This window comes from Echeneis naucrates, chromosome 17, assembly GCF_900963305.1.
Source record: "Echeneis naucrates chromosome 17, fEcheNa1.1, whole genome shotgun sequence".
Lineage (NCBI taxonomy): Eukaryota > Metazoa > Chordata > Actinopteri > Carangiformes > Echeneidae > Echeneis > Echeneis naucrates.
This window is the reverse complement of record NC_042527.1, coordinates 19,947,245-19,967,084: the sequence shown is the minus strand read 5'-3', so window position 1 is coordinate 19,967,084 and position 19,840 is coordinate 19,947,245. Positions and strand designations below refer to the sequence as shown.

Here is a 19,840-nt window from a genome sequence, read left to right as displayed (position 1 = left end):
ATAAAAAGCACCAGCTTTGTCAGAAAAGTGTTTGGGTAATCGCACACTTCCTCAAAAATGCGATTTCTTTCTCCAGACTTCATCTGAACAATCTATTTAAGACACACATATATGTTTACTGAAAGTAAAAAAAAAAAGGAAATGGTCTTTTTTTATTTTATTGTATTGATATTTCAATGTATTACACAAGAAAGATCACAAACTCACCTTATTTGTAAACAGTTGATATGAGAGATCATTCAGGTTTCAGTTAAAACAGCTGTTTTCAATATACATATGTTTTAATTCTGATATGAAGAGTTTGGTGCTGTTCTGTGGGCGCAGAGCAGAATCTGTTCTGTGCTCGCTGAATTCCTTTATTTAGCTCTGACTCTGGTTGACCCCCGGAGCCGCCATCTGTCCTCCTGTGTGGCAGGAGAGGTCGTACTGTTCAAACATGGCTCCTGCTGTTATCAAAGGGCAGCACTCTGCACCGCCAAGTCCCTCCCTTTAATCTCTGACAGAATGGTGGTTAAGCACTTCATTCATTCAGCAGCATCCACCACTGACGTACCACGCATACTTTGCACGTTGCAATAAGAAATCACCACATTGAGCAAAAATGTGGTTAAAAAAAAAAAAAAATCTGCATCAGGCTCGCGTTATTTTACGTCAGCCTTCCTGTCCTGAGTCGCCTTACCCCTCAGCTCCTTCCTCCATCTCCGTGGCCCCTCCTGCAGGTGGACGCCGAAGGATCCAGATGGTCCGGTACCAGCAGCAGAAGGGGGGATCCTCGGGGGGGGGGGGGGCACAAAGGCCTGACAGCAGGACATCACACATAACCCCAGCCAGACAGCTCTTTAGCACAACATTAGCCTGAGATGAAGGCACAAAGACAATTACATGCTGTCATTACCACCAAGGAGGTATTTGGGCGTCCGCCGAGGCCTTGGCAGCTTAATGAAACATAATTTGTGGAATTTTACAGCTGAAGTTTCACATTTTTCACCAGCGCATATCTCTGTAATGTAATCAAACATCGTTTAAACACACAATGGTGGGAGATAACGACACTTTCAATAAGATTACAACCTTCTGGAGTCTCCTGCTGGCTTGCAGAATTAATAAATGTATCACATTTTATTCTGTTATTTTGTAAGTTGTCTTTAGCAGACTGAGAGTTTATATTGTACAACATACACATACAAGCTTGGTCACCATCTGTTTTCTGTCGATTTCCTTACTTGTTATTTGTGTGATGTTGTTGTGTGATGTTGTATACCAATGACTGCTGTTGCTGTGTTGCTGCTGTTGCTGTTGCTTCTTAACGCAAAAACTTAAAATCTAATTTAAAATCTGAATGACTTTAGATACTTCTTGTGGGGTTAGTGAGGTAACTAAATTCTCTGGCTCCACATAATCTTGGGTTTATAACTTCAGCAGCCTTTGACATTTTTGTAAACTCCCCTGCTGGATTACTTAATCACACTCAATAACTCCGAAGCGGGTGTTCAGTTTGAATTCATTAATCACTTATGACATTTCATTGCTCATCTGATGAAACACACGTCTTCCACTGTCTCAACACGCTCAGACCTTCCTGTGTTGTCAACGAAGGAGCCTGATTTATTCAGATTTTTCATTTTAGGACAGGAGTGATGCATCTTTCCAAACAGGCTTAACCATCCTTGGACACGTGCGACATTCAAGCCTTTTATTTAGTTCTATTTGTGAATTTTTCATGAGTCAACTCAAATTTCAGTCTCAACATCACATAACTCACAGCTGATGGTTTTTTTTTTTTCACCTTCTAGAGTTCAGTTTACTTAATGGGAGTCCTCACAATGTGTGAAAGTGTCCCTGAATAAATAAACAGGCCTTTGTTATGTAACCTGGTTGTCGTGACTAACGCTAGCAAGGTAGCATTGTCAAATGTTTTTCATGATTTGCACAGCCTCTGTGGTTCATATGCATGTAAAGAGTTTTTGTTGTTTGTTCTGTCCGCCATGCAAAAGGAAATACAACGCATTCTGTTTTTGGGGACTAAAACTAGCTTTAAAAAAATCACTATTATTTCACACTTTTCTTTACACCACAGTTTACACTTTTTATTATTGTAATATAATTCCAATATTATTTCAAATGCTTCTTCTTTTGAATTCAACCCAGCAATGGGATTATTTTCAGTCTCAGGCTGGACTGGCTGAGTAAAGGAGACACTGCCCTCTGTTCAACACAAGGTGTCACCACTGATTCATTATATATATATATATATATTTATTTATTTATTTTATTTTTATTTTTTTCAGGCTGTGGGTGTTTATATTTATTTATGAATAATTTAACTTGTCTCCTTAATGAGCCCAGTGTGTGTTTTAGGGCACAGCTCCTCAGCAATGACAAACAGCTACTCCTCGACTACTTATGGATTGCATGGACTTAATAAACCAAATGTCAATCTCCCTATGAATTTTTCCTTTTACATGCACGATAGGAGTTTATTGCATTTTACAAACTCATTTTAAATTCTCATTCACGTGACTTTCTATATGAAAGGAAGAGTGATGATTCCATGCATTCCAAATTGATGTAAGATCTAACTGGCGATTCTTGAGGTTTCCCAACTGTCTGTGAATACAAATATTCCCTTTAACTTTTAGAAGTAGCTGTTTTTTGTCCCTAATTTTTAGAGGGCTTATTGATGATGTGTATTTATACAAACAGCACACAACATACAAAAAGTAAGAGGACCAGAATGTATCACTGAAGGAGCAGGAAAATGTCCTGCTTAGGCCTGTCAAGTAGTCCCAGATCAAATTATAGATATTTATTTATTCTGGATGATAAATAAAACACAAAGAGGCCAGATACAGAATTGGTCGCTCCTGAAGTACAAATACGCTCCATCTGTTGAGCATAAAACTTCAGTCTGGATGTTAGAAAGAGCATTTTCATCCAAAAAAAAAGAGAAAAGAAGCCAACTGAATTTATGATCTGCAGTTGAGATACAGTAAATCTTCTTACATTTTATTTGATTTTCAATACAAAATGTGTCTCAGAATTTGAATTATTTGAAAAAACTGAGGTGATATAAGTTTTTTAGTTGGCACACATGTATATTTTTATTGAATATACAATTATATTAAAAGTTAATTTAGGAAGGAATTGTGTGTTTCTGTACATCAGTACATCTGCAAACCATCTGAAATCACAATTTTAGTTTAGTTTTGACACGGCCTCAGCTACTTCGCTGCAGTCTCATTGTTTAGTTGAGTTTGACTCACATTCTCTGTCTCACTGTATGCAAAAATAGCACCTCGGTTATCCCTCATACAACCAGTGCAATTGCACATTTCCTCTGTGTCACCTTTTGTAAAAGCCACCATGAACCAGCCAGCGCTCACATTCTCCAAAGTCATAACGGCTGAGTTTGCCATGACAGCTGCCGGTGCTGTGGTTGGTGGCCTGTGAGCGCTCCAGCTGTGTTAAGAGCTAAAATAGCCTCCCAGCTGCAGGCTGGCATGAAAAGGTGGAGCGATCTCGTTTAAGCAGCGCCTGTGTAAACCACACACACTTTCCACATACTTGAAAATGAGTGGTTTCGCTGTCTTTTCTTGTTCTCACCAAACCATGTGTTGGAGCTACTTTGGGTTTTTACAGGCCTCCGTAGCACACACTGCTCAGTCAGGGGACGACAGAGCGTCTTCTTCGTTATCGCTGTGATGGAATGGAATGAAAGGGTAAAAGTTTGAGTTGATGGGGGTCGGTCTAGGTGCTTCGAGTCTAGCTGGTGCAGCTGCTCGGAAAAAACCTCTCCAGACAGATTTCAAAGCTCAGGTGGGACGAGGCAGATGCACAAAGACCTGAGGTCCTTCTGGGGAGATTCTGCTGTAATAAAAACACGTGTTTGGCAGAAAGAGATGTCAGCCTACGAAGGAAGCGTGCACGTCACGAAATCATATTAAACCTCTATATTAATTATATTAAATCATAGTTCTAAATGGGTGCATTGATTTTAATATAATTTTCGTCCCTTTCAGTGCAGCACTCTTTCCATTACCACCCCCCTCAGCTCAACTCAGCTCAGCAGAGGGACACACTGCAACTGTGGCCTCCCCTTCTGCCCTGATGCTTTCATGGGCTGCTTGTAAACTCCACAATTCAAAGTTAGAAGGGACAGATTCCGGCATTTTTACCCCTTATTTGAAAAAAGGAGCTAGCTATTTATCTGAAAATTGAGTCTTTCTATGCTGTTGGACTTGTGAGGGAACTGAATTTCCTTTGTAGGGATCTTATCTTATCCTACATATGTATTTTTTGTGCGTGTGCAAAAAACAGGAAAAAGCACTGAGGATGAAGATTTACTTTGATTTTTCAAAGTGAAGAAACCGCCGTAGCCCAGTCCAAAGGAATGGTGAATTAGTTTATATTTTAAATAGATGTAAATTCTATCTCTCAATGCAGCTCTTCTTTCATTCAGGAGCAACCTTTCCCATAAATAAACATCACACACAGTGAGGCAGCTTAGCTAAAAATGAGATTAAAGATATTATCATTCACTGATTTAGGCCGATAAACCACGACACCACGAGCTGAGATTGATAAGCAGATATTAAGACAATTCAACAAAATTGAGTATTTCTGGGTCTGCATTGTTTAACATAGTTTAGATTGATAGATTTACTTTATTGACCCCAAATTGGTAAAATTCTCAAATTTGGTTCTTGTTCTTAAATTTTGTAAAAACAGGTTGAAAAAATTGGAACCTCTTTTGTATATTTTTTTAAATATATTTTATATAACTTTATATTTCTTCTACTTCTATTATGAATTTTCCATATGTGGAGTAAATAAAGTCGTATTTTATCTTTATTTAGTTATTTTTCCCTTTCCTTGTTCATATTTGTGGATTCCGACTCACATGAGCGGACCGCGAACGCAACACATGACCGAGCATTAGCTCAGCAGAGAGAGAGAGAGAGAGAGAGAGAGAGAGAGAGAGGTTGGGATCAAGGGAAGGAAGGAGAGAGAGAGAGAGAGAGAGAAGCTAAACAGGTGGTCTGAAAACAATGTCGTCCGACGGGCAGAAGAGGAAAGACCTTCAGTCCCCGCCGCTGTGAGAGGAGCAGGACGAACGACGGGACAACTAACACACAAACAAACAAACAAACAAACAAAAGGACAACCCCATGCTCCTTTTCTATTTCCACACGGATTCCTCCTCCTCCTCCTCCTCCTGCTCCCGCTCCTCGGGCTGACTCGGAATCAGGGCCGGATCTGGGACCCTGAGCCATGAAGGTGACGGTGTGCTTCGGCCGGACCCGGGTGGTGGTTCCGTGCGGGGATGGAAATATTAAAGTGCGCGCTCTCGTCCAGCAGGCTGTCATGAGATACAAGAAAGCCATCGCCAAGGTAAGCTGCTGCTGCTGCAGAGGAGCTGGCGGCCACTTTTCCGTTTCCCTTTTCGGCTTTTTGTTGTTGTTGTTGTTGTTGTTATAGAGTGTGTGTGTGTGTTATCCTGGAAACAATGTTGCGACGTCCGGATGGGGCGCAAACAACATGGCGCAAAGTTGTAACAAAATGCATAAAGAAGAAAGGAGCCGCCTGCTCCCTCTCCTCCCTTTTATGTTGACGCGGGGCGCGAGGCTGCGTGCGCGTGTTGACCCGCCGTGTGTCCGCCGCTTCCAGAAGAATAAGGCGCAGCGCCATTGTGGTTTCTCGTGTTTGTTAAACCCGCAAAACTTCCTCCGGGAGTCTGCGTGTTTTAGCGCTGCACACACACACACACACACACACACACACAAAGAGCCTGTGACGCGTTTTGCCAGGACGGACTCACGAAGTCGGTTTGTAAGGACTCACTTCATGCCTCCTCTGGAAGTTGCCAGCAGAGATTAGCCTACTAGCGAGTTAGCCAGCCTGGCTGCAGGAGAAGTGGGACTACTGGTGCGTTTAAGGCTTCATTTAGCAGGCTAATAGGAAAAGTCCCATCAGCTTTAGTCTGCACTGGATTAACGTGTCTATCAGAAAAAACAAAACAAAACAGGGAAACAGGAAAACATCCCAAAATTCCTCTTTTGTTCAGATGTTAATGAGCTCATTGTAGTGGCCTGCTGGGTTGGCTGGAGTCTCCCAAGTTGAGGACTTCATGATGAATCAGTGATGCAAAGCGAAGAGGAGCAAGAGCAACATCTTCATTAATTTTCTTTTAGTTTTTTCGTTTTGTTTTGTTTTTCTGATAAGTTGTGTTGCCTAACAAGCTTAGACTGAGCCAAAGTCGGTCATCTGCCTCCAGTTGCATGGCAGTCCGAGCAGCAGGCCCTGCAGGACGAGGAGGGAGGGAGGGAGGGAGGGAGGGAAAGAGCAGAGCCCGGCTCCAGCTGAGTGCCGTAGTCCTGGACCCTTCTCATAAATCTTGGAGATAAGAGTTGAACATAAGAAAACTTGTTATATAATGTTGAGGTAGCAACAGCTGACCTTTGAACCTGCATTCATGTTCGGGGTTCTCTGGCTTGATCCGGTGAGATGAGACTGTGTGTGCGTGCAAAAACATTGTGCAAAAAAGTTGTGTACACTTAGAAACTGCTTACCCAATCCACTTAGGGAGTATTTTTAAATCCACACCCCTCTGACTTTCCCTTTTCATCAAGTAAAAAATACAGATGTGTGTTTTCAAAAGTCTAAATTTGATCTCTATCCTCTAATCCTGGTTTGTGTAATTCATCTCCACATTTGGGGGTCAGACTTTCTTTATTGTCCAGCATTCATCTCAGAAACAGATATGCTAAAGCAGCTCTTCAGGCTTCATCAATGATTCATGCTTTGTCCCCATCGATGTGCTAACTTTAATACAGTGCCATATCTTTTTATTTTTTTTTTCAAATATGTTCGAAGGATAGTGGCCTAGAAGTCGTACTGTATCATCGTCCTTCTCCTCCCGATGAATAATTCAGCACGAGCAGACAGAAGGGAACATTGGAACATCTCTACGTAGTTGAGATGTTGAGGTAGCAATGGTTGATACCTGCTGCTGTCCGAGCAACTAATGACCAAAAACTATCTGGAAAGAAAATATAATAATGATAAAGACGTCTTTTTGTCTCAACAGATTTGTCTTAACTAACGGACAAAATTAAAATGTCACATTGGGATTATCCTGGACTAAATTATTGAAAACATCATGAAAATTCGCTTTAATCTTTAAAAATGTCTCCAAAATATACCGAAATCACTTCACGTTTTATTAAGAAATAAATATTTTTATAGCATCACATCTATTCTCTTATTATGTAAAGAATTAGCAAATAAAGGTGAAATAAATACGAATAGTTAGCCTGAGTATATTCTTCCTTGCCTAAAAACTTTTTCATCTGTGAGGAATTATCCTTTTAATAAAAAAAGTCAAACTGGAAAACTGCAGCTTTGTGGCCGACTGAGCACGATGAGCCAAAACTTTGTTCAATGACTGACAACATTTTCAAATATCTTTTCATCCTGAAATGGAAATAAACCACGATCCTCCAATGCCGACTGTTTTTCTTTGTCATGACGCACAGTTAAATTTGTCCCTTTTCTAGTCATAATTTGGATCGTCCACGTGGGTCAAAGGTCACGAGCTCAGAATACTCTTTGGCGATAACGTCGCTCAAGATAATCACATCTTCCAGCTGTAAATAAACAGCACCCACATTTTATCATAATAATCCAGCGCCATAAGAGCCGCCACCCTCTGTTAACCAGCTCTGCACAGGAAGTGAATTCTTTGTGGTTACAAAGAATGGAAAGGCACCGATATTTGCAGTAACTGTCATTATCGCAATTTAACGAAGGGCAATTGTCTGGAAAAACCAACTTTGCTGCTGTTTTTATGAGGGTGTATTGTGCCAATTCAATTCTTTTTTTTTTTCTTTTTTTTTGTGTGTGTGTGTGTTTTCTTTCAAGTTTTGATCTTCTCGCACAACGAAACCTATCGCACAACAAACAACATCGTCGTCGTTTCATCTCGGCTATGCGTTTATTACTCTGGTGCTGCCCAGTCCACATTTCAAGGCTGGGTTTTTTTTTATTTCTCTTGCTGTGTGTGTGTTAGGATTTGTGGATGTTGTGTTGGAGATCGCAGCTATTTGTTTAGTTTTTTTTTTTATTGTGGTTGGGCGGTCTTAATAAGAAGCCCAAATTTAGAGTGGGTGTTTTCTCCAGCTTCACTGTTTGCATGGACCTTCCCCTGTCATTAGAGAGGAATGCTTCCTGCAGAGCAGAAAAAGCCCTGCACTTCTGAGGGCCTGAAGCCACCTCATAACTTTGGAATTAGAAAGATGAGGATACTTGGATGAGTGCTGATGGAGTCCACAGAGAAATATAACTGGACCGGAGAGAGACAGAGAGCGAGGGAGCAGCTTAGCAAGCTACAAAATCTCAGAGAAGAAGAAAAACAGCATCGGATTTTACTGTGCTGCTCTTTTTCCTTCCAGGGATCACGGGGGGAGGATTCTCTCTAATGTTCTCCCATTTGACTAAGTGTGGCAAGCGTTTAAAATGACACCCTTGACTGGAAAACTTGCCTGGTGGTGAGTTTTTGTGCTCCAAACCCTCAAGTGACGTGAGGGCTGGCACATCAGAGGAGTCATGAATTTTGTTGCTAATGCTCAAAAATCTCCAGGGCTGAGTATCAGGTGTCCGAGCCATCGTGTCCACGCAGCCAACAGCAGATTTCCATTCACAGTTTCACACTGCTGGAGTTTCCTCCGGAGGAATCTGGGCCATTGTGCACGTACTTGACCGTTGAGGCAGACAGATTTAACGTGACTTTGACCTCCAGTGGACAATGGGAACAGGTGTCTCTTCTGTCTTTGGCCGCGTGTGGCTGAAAACAGGATTGTTGTTGTTATTAACTTCCCATTTTCCTTCCGATCCACATAGACATTTATCAAATGACACAAAATAGTCAAAAATGCCCATCACATGTGTCAGCGAGTTCAGTGGAAGACAAAAAAAAAGCACTTTAATGATCAGGAGTGATTTATTGTTGTATCAGAACAGGATGCTAAATTGACTCGGACAGGTGCGATTTAAAAATTTGCATCCAACCTTTCACCATATGATAAATAATGTGATTAAATTAGATGTGTTTCCTCCGGTAAGTCAGGCACAAGAAGCTGCTATAATGATTCAAATGAATAGGAATAGGGTGATGAGTATATTTTTTGCAGCCGCAGATGGCCGACTGGACCTGGAGATTCACGGTCCTCCTCCTCTCAGTGAAAGTTCTCTGTTGGTGTTCATTCTCTGACAAGTTTATTCAGACACAACCTGCTGTGTAAGTATTGCACGGAGGTAAATCCAAAAAAATAAAACATTTAAAATTTGCCTTTAAATAAAATGTTTCATCAGGTGGGAGACAATTTTATTAGATGTGCTTCTGATTTAAAAACAAACAAACAAAAAAAAAAAACGATAAAGATAAAAAGATCAGCAAGTAAGTTTGAACTCCTGATTTAAATAAGCCGATGGCATTTGGATGCTTCGTATCACATCCGAAATGCATTTTACTGCCTTTAATGGCAAATAGTACAGTTTTAAAGATTTATTTCAAAAACAAAACGGTCACCAAGTGACCACAAAAAGTATCCTTTGTGTGTTCATAGACAAGAACTTGTGGATTGTGAGTATGATGATCTCTCCTTTACTTCACACTTGATTTAATTGTGTGGAGTCCAAACCTGAGTTCTTGGCCCCATCTCATCGTTGAGACTTTTAGTTTGTTGAAAGTGAGAGAAGGACACCAACAATGTCACCGTGAGGGTATTTCCACCGCGCTACCTGGTTTCACATTAAGTCAATTAAACGTTGGTTGTATGATTGCGTGCGCTGGTGTGTGTACATACCAGGCATATCTGGAACATTTTTCCAGTGTCTGTTTATCCAGTTCAGGTTCAACTTGAAAAGGTCTCAGTGAAACTTCCTAGAGGTACTTTGTCCAAATGCATAAAACTCTGGTGAGTCACGACTCCAACTATGTATGCAAATATCTGAAATATGGTGAATACATTCTTAGAGCATGCATTACATTACATGCATTACATTAAGAAGGGAAGTTTGGCAGCTAAGTGGCTTTTGTTGACCAGCCTGAAAAACTTTGATAAACGGTGGACTGTAGTGATAAGAATAGCTGCAGCGCCACGAAAGCAGCAGATTTATTTTGTGTTAAATCCAACATGTGTCAAAAGGTGATCAGTCTCATGTTTCAGGACAGATTTTTAAGGCTGCAACATCAGTGCAGGTGAACGCACCTCAGGTCATAAACCCTGCCCCCCAATTTTTAATTTTTTTTTTTGTTTCCAGTTCATCTGTTTGATCCTCATGTCACCAGGCTGTACCAGCCAGGAGTTCCTGCTTCCAAAACAGGCACAGTGCAGGATTAAAAGCTTCACCGATGATCCCCGGGCCGCTGACTTTGCCCTTGACCAGACTGCTGTGAAAAATGTCCTAAAACTCGACCCAGCACGGCGTTTCATCCCCTAAAAGGAGCCGCTTAAAGACGCACCGGAGAAAATTAGCCACGTGCAGATTCATGTGTGTGTGACTCTGAGTAAAACATGGCTACAGCATTTCAAATGTGTGGATAGAAAACCAGCACATGGTGCGTCTGAGTGGCTCCTCTTGCGTTCACACAGCAAAGGTCTTAAAAATGAAGACTTTCAAGCAGTTACATAAAATTACTGACATTACATAAAAGGCTTTGAATAACAGGAAAGATGATTGCGGTCAGCAGCTGTGAAGTGTATATAATCTTTTTTCCTTGGGACATGGGACACAATTGTTTGTTTTTTTGTTTTTTTTCTCTTCTTGTCAGCTGATGACGTTGGCATTACCGTCTTTGCTGAGTCTTTGCTGTGCTGTGCATTTTGGGTTTAGATTTTTTTGTTATTGCTATTTTTTTTTTTTTCCCCACTTAGAGCTCAATAAATCTGCTTCACTGTGAGGAAATTTACATAAGTGAGCTGTCATCCCTACCAGTGTCTGACACGTTGATATATTCATAATAATAATCATGAAACATGACCAATGGCGTCATTTGCCAGCAGGGTTTTCCCAGGAGGCGGTGAACGTGGCGTGGAGTCATTAGTGCAGCAGCTGGCGTAAAAAGAGTAGGCTGCAAAGTGCTGACTGCACAGATCTCCGAGGGTGGGAAGACCGGTGCTCTCCTTTCTGAAGTTCATTTACATTTTAGAAGTTAAACTCGTGCTCTTATTCAGATCGGCTTACAGTAACACCAGCAGCTTATAAAGCGAGGGGACCCCCGCAGAACATTAAAGCTCTTTCTGCAAACATTAAATCCTGTTTGAAAGATGCAATCTTCTCAATGCAAAGACATAAGGCATCTTACTTTCACAAAAAATGCTCTATGTAATGTAACAAGCATCACATCCAGATAATAAGATGCTCGGCTGTGATGTCGCTGTAGATTTCTGGAGCTTCATACTGCAGAAATCAGCACAAGAGTTTCTTTAAGGTGCCACTTTGCCTCTTTTATTTATTTATTTTCTGCGCAGTTTCAGGTAAACGGTTGTGGAACTGTTTATGCTTTTGGGTCACATCTTGACCTCCTCTTCCTCCGTTATCATCGTCACCGTCATGTAGAAGTTTAAACATTCTGACAACCCTGTTGTTTGAACCTCTGTGATTAAAGTGTACCAACCTGATGGAAGCACAACATTTCAAGTCTCAGGTTTTGGACTTCGTTGTCCTACTGAAGACTTGACTGGACTTGCCTGACTTGATGCCCAACTGATTCGAGACTTTTTGTAAGGATGCTACCTTCTCTGATGGAGACGCACATGTTGGTGCACGTTGGGCTGATATGCCGTCGCAGATGCCCACAAAAGCATTTGTTCATGCCTCATTGAACAAAAGAAAACTTTTTTCTTTTTTCTGTGACACGCTGTAGACTGAACTCTTGACCGTGATGGGGGATCGGTCGGGTTAATGAGCATTCATATCATAACACTTAATGATACGCAGAGCTAAACTGGTTTACAGAGCGCTCTGAAAACAGATTACTCGAACCCTGGCACGGGTCCAGTCAGCTGAGCGTTGGCACCCCAACCATGTGCATGAAAGCCGGGCCACATATGGTGCCGAACCCCCCCCCCCCCCCCCCCCACCTCTGCAGCAGGCCCGACAAACAGATCGACAGCAGCGTGTTTGTGGATGAAAGATACTTTGAAATTATCACCAACTTTTTAAGCTCTTTTGATGAGCGCGTGTATCAAAGTGGTGTTTTTTTTTTTTTTTTTAAAGGTCAAATCTCCAACCTCCTCCTTTTGGTTCAGCTGTAGGCTCTCTTCCATAAACAGAGGAAGCTGCTGAATGTAAACTGGTGCAAGCTTACTAAGTAGAAAAAAAACAAAACAAACTACTTTCTGTCTCCGCTGCTCTGCTCCGATCATTTCATGTCCATTTTTGTCCATCAGGATGTGTGGTTTATTTATGAGATGGATTCTTTGGGTGTCTTCAAGGGCAGGTGTTTGTGGAAAAACCCGGTTGTGAGGCTGAGATTCTGCTATTACAGAAACCAACACCGGACCCCAAGCAGATCTAATGACTCACATTTTAAATGTGAGTCTGGCTGAAGCTGTGCTGCAGCATCTACGGCAATAAAGATCTGCTTTGTTCGCCATTTAAACACCGTTAAAAACATCTGGCATGAAACAACAACAACAACAATGCACCACTTCATGTCGCGGACGTTAATAGAAATTTGGGTTGAGCTGCTGGTAGAACAGTGTCATTTCTTGTGTGGAGAACAGTGTGTTGTATTCATCTTTTTTTTTTTTTTTTTTTTTTTTTTTCAAGTCAGCTCAGGTTGAATTTACACAAGAGTTTTGTGGTTTGAGCAACAGCAACATTTAAATAGTCTTAACTGATAGTTATACTGAACCTGGCCAAGCATAACTGGGTAGTCATCAGTTTTCTCCCATAATAAACACGGGAGGTTACAAAGCCCAGACGTCGTCTCAGACGGCAGAAAGGAACAATGTTCTCTTTCGGATTCTTAATCCGCCGCTCGTCTTGTTTTAGTGGCACCGCCGTGGAAAAGCTTTTACTTTTAAACTTCCTTTTCTGTTTTACTACAAAAGACAAAATCCAGCATCTTGCGCTCCATCAGACTTAGCTGTGTTCACTTTGCATCACGTTCCCATGCTTTCTGTGGGAATTCTCAGCACTTCTTTACTAGCTGCAACATGAAATTGTTAGAATAATTACTTTAAATTATATAATTAGTTATGAAATGTCATAAAATGGTGATGGCCCATGATCATCATCGTTCAGAGCTCAAGGTGATGTCCTAATGTTTGTTTTTTGAGTTTTGTCACTCAGCTGGTTCATCATGTTCAAGGTATGACAGAGCTATTTTGTGTCTGGCTATTTAAGTAGCAATACCAGATTTGTAATGTAAGAATATACAAGTTAAAGCACACAATGCTTGTGCTGCTGCAGTGACGCAAATGCACAACAACATTTTGACACGTTTTAGCTTTATTGAAAAATACATAGTTCTGCAATCTGGGTATTTCTCTTTTGCGGCCCTGGCGGTTAAACAAGGCTTGTGCTAATATTCAGTAATATTAAACATAAAAATGTACCTAATTTTATGTCCCACTCTATTTATTGTATAGACATAAAAAAAACCTTGGTTTAAGCAGTAAGAAAACAAACTAACATTATTTTAGTCTTTAAAATGTGACCATCATCCCAAATCTCAGGAGTTTTTGTGGTTTATTATTAATGATAGGAATGAATAAAGTAAGATCGCAGTAGCATGTGAATAAATAGGTGCAATGTTTGGAAAAGGTCACACTCCTTATTCTCTATTGTATCAATGAAACGACAAAACATCCCGTTGAGCAGAGAGAGTTGCATGCAGAGAGACTCGGCCAAATGTGAAATGAATGTGCGCTTGTTTCCAGCAGGCAGACCGGCCTTGTTCACAGGCCTGAGTGTCCCTCGTCCACCAAGTGGACGGACAACCGAGGGAAATGTCAAGGACTCGCTGTGTGTGGGGCTCGGAGCACAGGGAGAGGATTGTCCCAGAGGAATGTGATGGACACTGAACAAACAGCAGCATAGCTCAGATATACTGTATCCCTTCAGTGCAGTCTGATCCGGTCTGAGGACTCTATATTCCTCCAAACTTCATCTGCTTGTTGTGACCCAGATCTTTCTCTTATTCTTTTATTTCTGCTCCTGTTTTGCAGCCACTTTGTTTTATTGTTTTCTTTCTCGGGAATTCCTGCGAGATTCCTACTGCCAGAATCTTCAAATCTCATTTTAACCCCAACCACCCCCACCACCGCATAACAAAGCCTGTTGTTCTCATCCAGCTGTTAATTGCCCACAGCTAAGCGAGAAAACTGGTTGTTTAGTGAAGCGGGGGAACAAATTGCAGAACTGTTCTCCATGGAAACCCCCATGGATGGATGGATGGATGGATGGATGGATGGATGGTGGTATCGGATCAGCGTAGTCCATATTCTTCAAGCGCTCAGGGAACAAGTGCGTGTTTTAGCTCAGACACAGAAAACTGCACGCTCCTCAGAGGAGCGAAGAGCCTACATTAGCATAACCCAAATGATTTATGAGCGTAGATTAATGATGTCTCCTGAAATTGAATTCAGTACTTAGGCTGATGAGGCTTTGTCTGCTAAATATAGGACAGGCTGAGCGAGAGCTCTGCCTTTGACAGATAGATGATTATTGGCCTTCAGGCAGAGCAGAGGGGTAAGGGGGTGCCTTGAACCCTTTCGTACCTGCGACATCCCTCCACTTCCTCCTCGGCCGTCCGGCTGTTTGCTCTTCCTCCTGGAGAAGTTCAGAGGAGGTGACGGGCCTCGATTAGCACAAACACTTTGAAACCTTTTTCACCAAATGGCTTTAAATCTGAGTCCTTGAGTTGATCAGTCCCACCAATTAGTCGATCAACCTATTGTTGAATTAAATATGAAAATACTCATTATTTTCATTATTCCTTGAGTTTATGATTTATAGGGACAAGGAGGGGCCGACTTTAGACTTTACAGTGACAACTTACTCTGCACACGACAGATGAGAGGCTGAAATCGCTGTGTCGTTTATTGCAGTTTATGGGTTCACAAATCTCCAGTCTCATTTGGTTAATTTTTAACTCTGAGTCATTCAGTTAGCAAATTGTAGTGTGTTAATTGTTTATGATTTTATGACCTTCTCGACACTTTTTGTGAACTGCATATGAGCTGAGAAATATCGACAATATTCAATGCAGCTTTTTTGTTTTGTTATCAGCGCCGGTCTTAATATTGAAACACTGCCGGTCTCACATGTTATCTGCCCACTGGGTTTAAATGACAGGCAGACTTCCGCTGGGCCTTTGTCAGATGAAAGAACGGCTTTGATTCACAGCCATCTTCTCTCCTGGGTGTGTTTTTGACACGGCCAGTCTGCACTTGTCAGAATGTGGCTTGGACAGAAAGTTGTATAATATTCACTGTTCACACGGAGAGGTAGAGAAATGCTCCACCGATGTCTCCAGGCGTGCGATCGCAGACTAATAACTTATAATAACACGATATTTATTGCTCGCTGGTCAAATTGGAATGAAGTTGAATTCCTGATGAAACCTGAGTGCAGATAAACGCAAATAGACGTGCTGCTCGAGATCGCTTCCCGACTGACTGGCTGATGATGCAAGACCTAATGTATCTTCGTTGGACTTGACTTTAATCTGAATTTATGCAGAAAATATAATGCTTTTTTTATATTTCATCGACCGACAAACAAGTTAATGCTTTAGCAACACAAAATAAGTGTTCTATAATTAACATCTTCTGTGCCATGACATTTTTAATTCCAGAAATTTGCACAGTAGTTTGTTGCAGATTCAAAAGGTTCAAATGAACATCGAACATTCAATGCCTCTTCTAATTTCTGTTGTCATAATCCGCCAATACTTGCAATGTTTTCTGAGAGATTCAGCTAAAGAAAAAGACAGTGAGATGGATCAGGTGGAGCTGAGCTAAATCTAACAGAGCAAACGTTTTATACATTTAGATCAACGCTGAAACCATTTGGTCCCTTTGATTTGAATTTTGGACTTTAAACATACAAAGGGCCTGAGACAGCAGCTGCTGGCTCTGCTTCAATCCTGGTGAATGTGGCTGTTGCTGGAGGGTCAGATTGAGTCATGTGACGGAGGAAGAGGCCTTTCCTTTTCCTGTCTGTCATCATTAGTATGCTGGGAGTTGGTGACGAGGAAGCACGCTTGACCTGAGGCTCTGAAATTTCTTGAGCATATAAACTCAAATCAAAATCTCCAACGCAACTGCAGGTAAACACAAAGCAGATCACCTGACTGAGCGACGCAGCAGAAGAGAACATACTTTACAGGCAGCAAGCAGAAGAAGAAAAGGGAACTAATCAGACTCATCGCTGATGCCTTCGACCGAAAGTCACGTCTGGCATTGTTTGACTCCATCTGGGGAAAAGGAGGATGAAAGCCAGCCACAACTCTGTAAAACCAGAAATAACGAGCACAACAAGCATTGAAATAGAAAACTTGGGTTATGGAATAAAAACAGAAAGAAGTTAAAAAGCTGTAAACACAGAAATGTGTTTAAAAAAAAAAAAAAAAAAAGGCAGCGAACACAAAAGAACACAGGTGCTGCTGTGGGAGGACGAGTTCAGCCAGTGAGTCTGTTCCTGCTGCACAGCCCTGAAGCCAAAACAGGGATTATTTGTTTCTGGGTTGTTTTTGCAAATCGAATGTTTTGTCCTAAAGAATCAGTCAGTTTGTTTCTGCAGCAAAAAGATTGTGCATTTCGTGCTTCTCTGAATGTTCTCCCCTACAAATTGGGTTTTTTCAGACAACCGCTCTTGATCTGCCGTTAAAGATTGGCATCTGCAACTGAGCTTTTTGTTGTTTTTATGTGTAAAAGGAAATATTTCAGCATCTGTCCTCTCCAGTTCTGATCTGTCTCAGCGAATTAAACTTGATAAATCGCCTTTTGTCATAAACAGTGACGGATTTTGTGTGCGGCTCGAAGGCAGCCTATCAGCGGAGGCAGCGAAGGGGCCTGAGCTGGATGAAAAGCGTCCTGTGTGAATGAACTGTGTCAGGTTTGGCCTGGGACTGCTGTCTCTTTTGACATGATCAGACAAGATTGTGTGTGTGTGTGTGTGTGTGTGTTTGTGTATTTGTGTGTGTGTTTAGCTCTCTCGCACACATGAATTAGGACACCAAATCCAACACGCCTGGCACTTCAAAGAGAGGGCCATTTGTTGGAAACAGGCGCCCCATTTAGACTGTCTTGATCCGCGTATTCAACTGTGCCCAGAATCTCTGCAGCCTGAACCCGCTCGCTCCTCCGCTCCACTCCCGTCCATGTGTGAACTTAAAAAAGATGTAAGTAAGGAAAGGACAGGAGGTTTTTTTTTTTTTTTTACCTGCTGTAGATGACGTTGCCAGTTTGGAGGAGCAGCAGAATCTACTGGCACAGGAAGCAGCGGTGTAGAAACCTTGCCACCAAAACAATCCAACGTACGCTGAAATGTGCAAATCATTTGGAATATTTTCTTTCTGCCAAAACAGGGAAAAGTTAATTTCTTTCTGATTCACTCAGTGCTTTAGTTTTGACACGAGGCAGATAAAGCACCAAAAATGTTCGAAATGAAGCAATAATTTGAAAGGAAGTGAGATTGTTTTGGTCGACATCTTTTGAAAGTATCTAGATTCCACTGCAGCACATCCTCAACTTCTTTGCTGCTTCTTCGAACTGGCAGCTGGCAGCCTCTGATTCCACAGCAGGAAACGCACAGACTACCTGACACAACCTCATGTGAAATAACCCAAGCTATCGCTTTAAGACAGCGAGTGGCGGCCCAAGATGCAAATCAAAGACGGCTGCTCATAAAACCTCCAAATTGTGGCGCCCAACGTAAAATGAAATTGGCATGCTATATAAAAAGCAGGCCACTATACATTTGCCTCCTCTTCTTTTAATCCATCTGAGCACGTGAGCAGCAGGAATATGGAGTCATGTTCCCATCGACTCAGCTGCAGACGGTCAAAGGAGTAAGAAAGTGTCACTGTTGGTTTCTTTCAACAAAGATTAAAAAGTTTTTTTTCCCCTCAGTTTAACCAAAGCATTTTCAGATGTTTAAACCTTAACCAAATTAGACCCTCACCATAGAGGTGGCAGCACGAGGAAAAAAGATGAGTTTCTTCCCAACAGTTTCAGAAGTTTTGTTTTCAAAGGATCTGAAAAATGATTACATTTATCAATACAGACATGTTGTCAGACATGCCATGATGAAAGAGCTCAACCTGGTTGTGGGAACAGCAGCCGGTCTCCGAGACACGAACATTATCGCCACGTCCAGCCTTCCGACCAGTGCCGCCTGATTTCCATTTAAAGTGACTGCAGCTTCAAAGTCGCACGGCCTACTTTCCCCCACCAATTACATGGCGGCTGCAGGAGCCCTGGCGTGCCGCGTCACAACAGGAAAAGCCCCCCAGGGCGTTCTCGTACCCGATGCAGGGGCCGTCTCTGGACCTCAACCAAATGGCGAGATTCCTTCCTGACCCGTTCGTGGAGCTCACAGACGGCTGAGGAATAGTTTTCTCATCGGAGTCACAGCCGCTCAACTGGAGCATGCGAGTCCGGGCCGGTTATCCATCGGCTCTTCACAGTTCAGCTTTATAAACGGTGATATCTGGTGCTAGAAAGAAAAACTGGGTGGCCTTCTTTTTCATAGCCAACGTGCCATTTCCTCCTCCTTCCTCCTCCGTTTGAGAGCTCGCCATCCAGAGAGGCTTTTTGAAAGCCTGGCATGGAGACAGAGATGCTGCAAATACTCCCCTCCTCACCATCCAGACTTGATGGATGGAAAAAGCCACGCTCCTGCCAAAGATGCCTTGTGTCTGAGTCCAGCTGGTTTCCTATAAACAGCACATGAATTACGTGTGTCTTCTTTTTTTTTGTTGTTGTTGTTTTGATTTATTCCTGTTCCTTAGTTTCACACTGGATTATTCTGCCATTAGAGATGGGACAGAAATAAGCTGGATAGGTACCATCTTTCTTTTTTTTTTTTTTTACCACGTTTTATTCTTGTAGGTAGAAAGTTGGAAAGAAGGGCTTACGTTTTCAAAAATTAAGCAGAGAGCTGAATTATTTATGGATCTTAATGGGAAGAGTGTTTTGCAGACGAGCTTGAGGATGAAATCTCGTTCGGCTCGAATGTGATGCTCGCAGCCAAAGAACATTTACTGACAACACTGAAGGAAGAAAACATCCCATAATGTCTCTAACAGTTTTGTTGGACCACAGATTTGCATAATGTATGCTTTTAGTTACATTAAATGCTTTATCCTCCAATATCACCACCGTTAAGACTCATGGAGAGTAAACAAGTGCAGCTTCTGCTTGCGTACATGCTGCTTTGAGCGTCGAATGCATTTGCATTCCTACATCTGCATTAAGAGCAGATAAGTCAGTGTTAGCCCCTAATCTTTCACGCAATCCTGCACAGCAAACAAACACTTGCACAACGGCAGAAAACGTTCAACAACGCCAAGTGTTTTGCCAACGCTGACGCCTCCACCGATGCGCCGTGTCCAGAGGTTAATTTACAGCCATGAATCACTCCAGGCCTGAGTGCCAGTTGGATCTCGCATGCTTCCAGTGTTACGACCGTTTGATTTCATCATATCTTTCAGAGAACCAGAGGAAACGATCTCATCTCCGCTGCTGCTGTAACTAACACCTCCTCCTCAGTTCATCTCAAGACTCTAGAGGAAGAAGAGGCGACTGCAATCTGCATCTGCGTC

At 42.0% G+C, this 19,840-nt stretch overlaps 1 protein-coding gene across 11 annotated transcripts in view; it reads left to right on the top strand.

The window, feature by feature from the left end:
* Positions 1-4,987: 4,987 nt before the first annotated feature.
* Positions 4,988-19,840, top strand: part of pard3ab (par-3 family cell polarity regulator alpha, b) — a 184,373-nt gene continuing 169,520 nt past the window's right edge. For all 11 annotated transcript variants that reach the window (XM_029525778.1, XM_029525772.1, XM_029525776.1 and 8 more), the window contains exon 1: positions 4,988-5,391. In XM_029525778.1, coding sequence (XP_029381638.1) covers positions 5,272-5,391 — 120 coding nt within the window. In that variant the 5' untranslated portion in view covers positions 4,988-5,271. The remainder of the gene's footprint in view (positions 5,392-19,840) is intronic.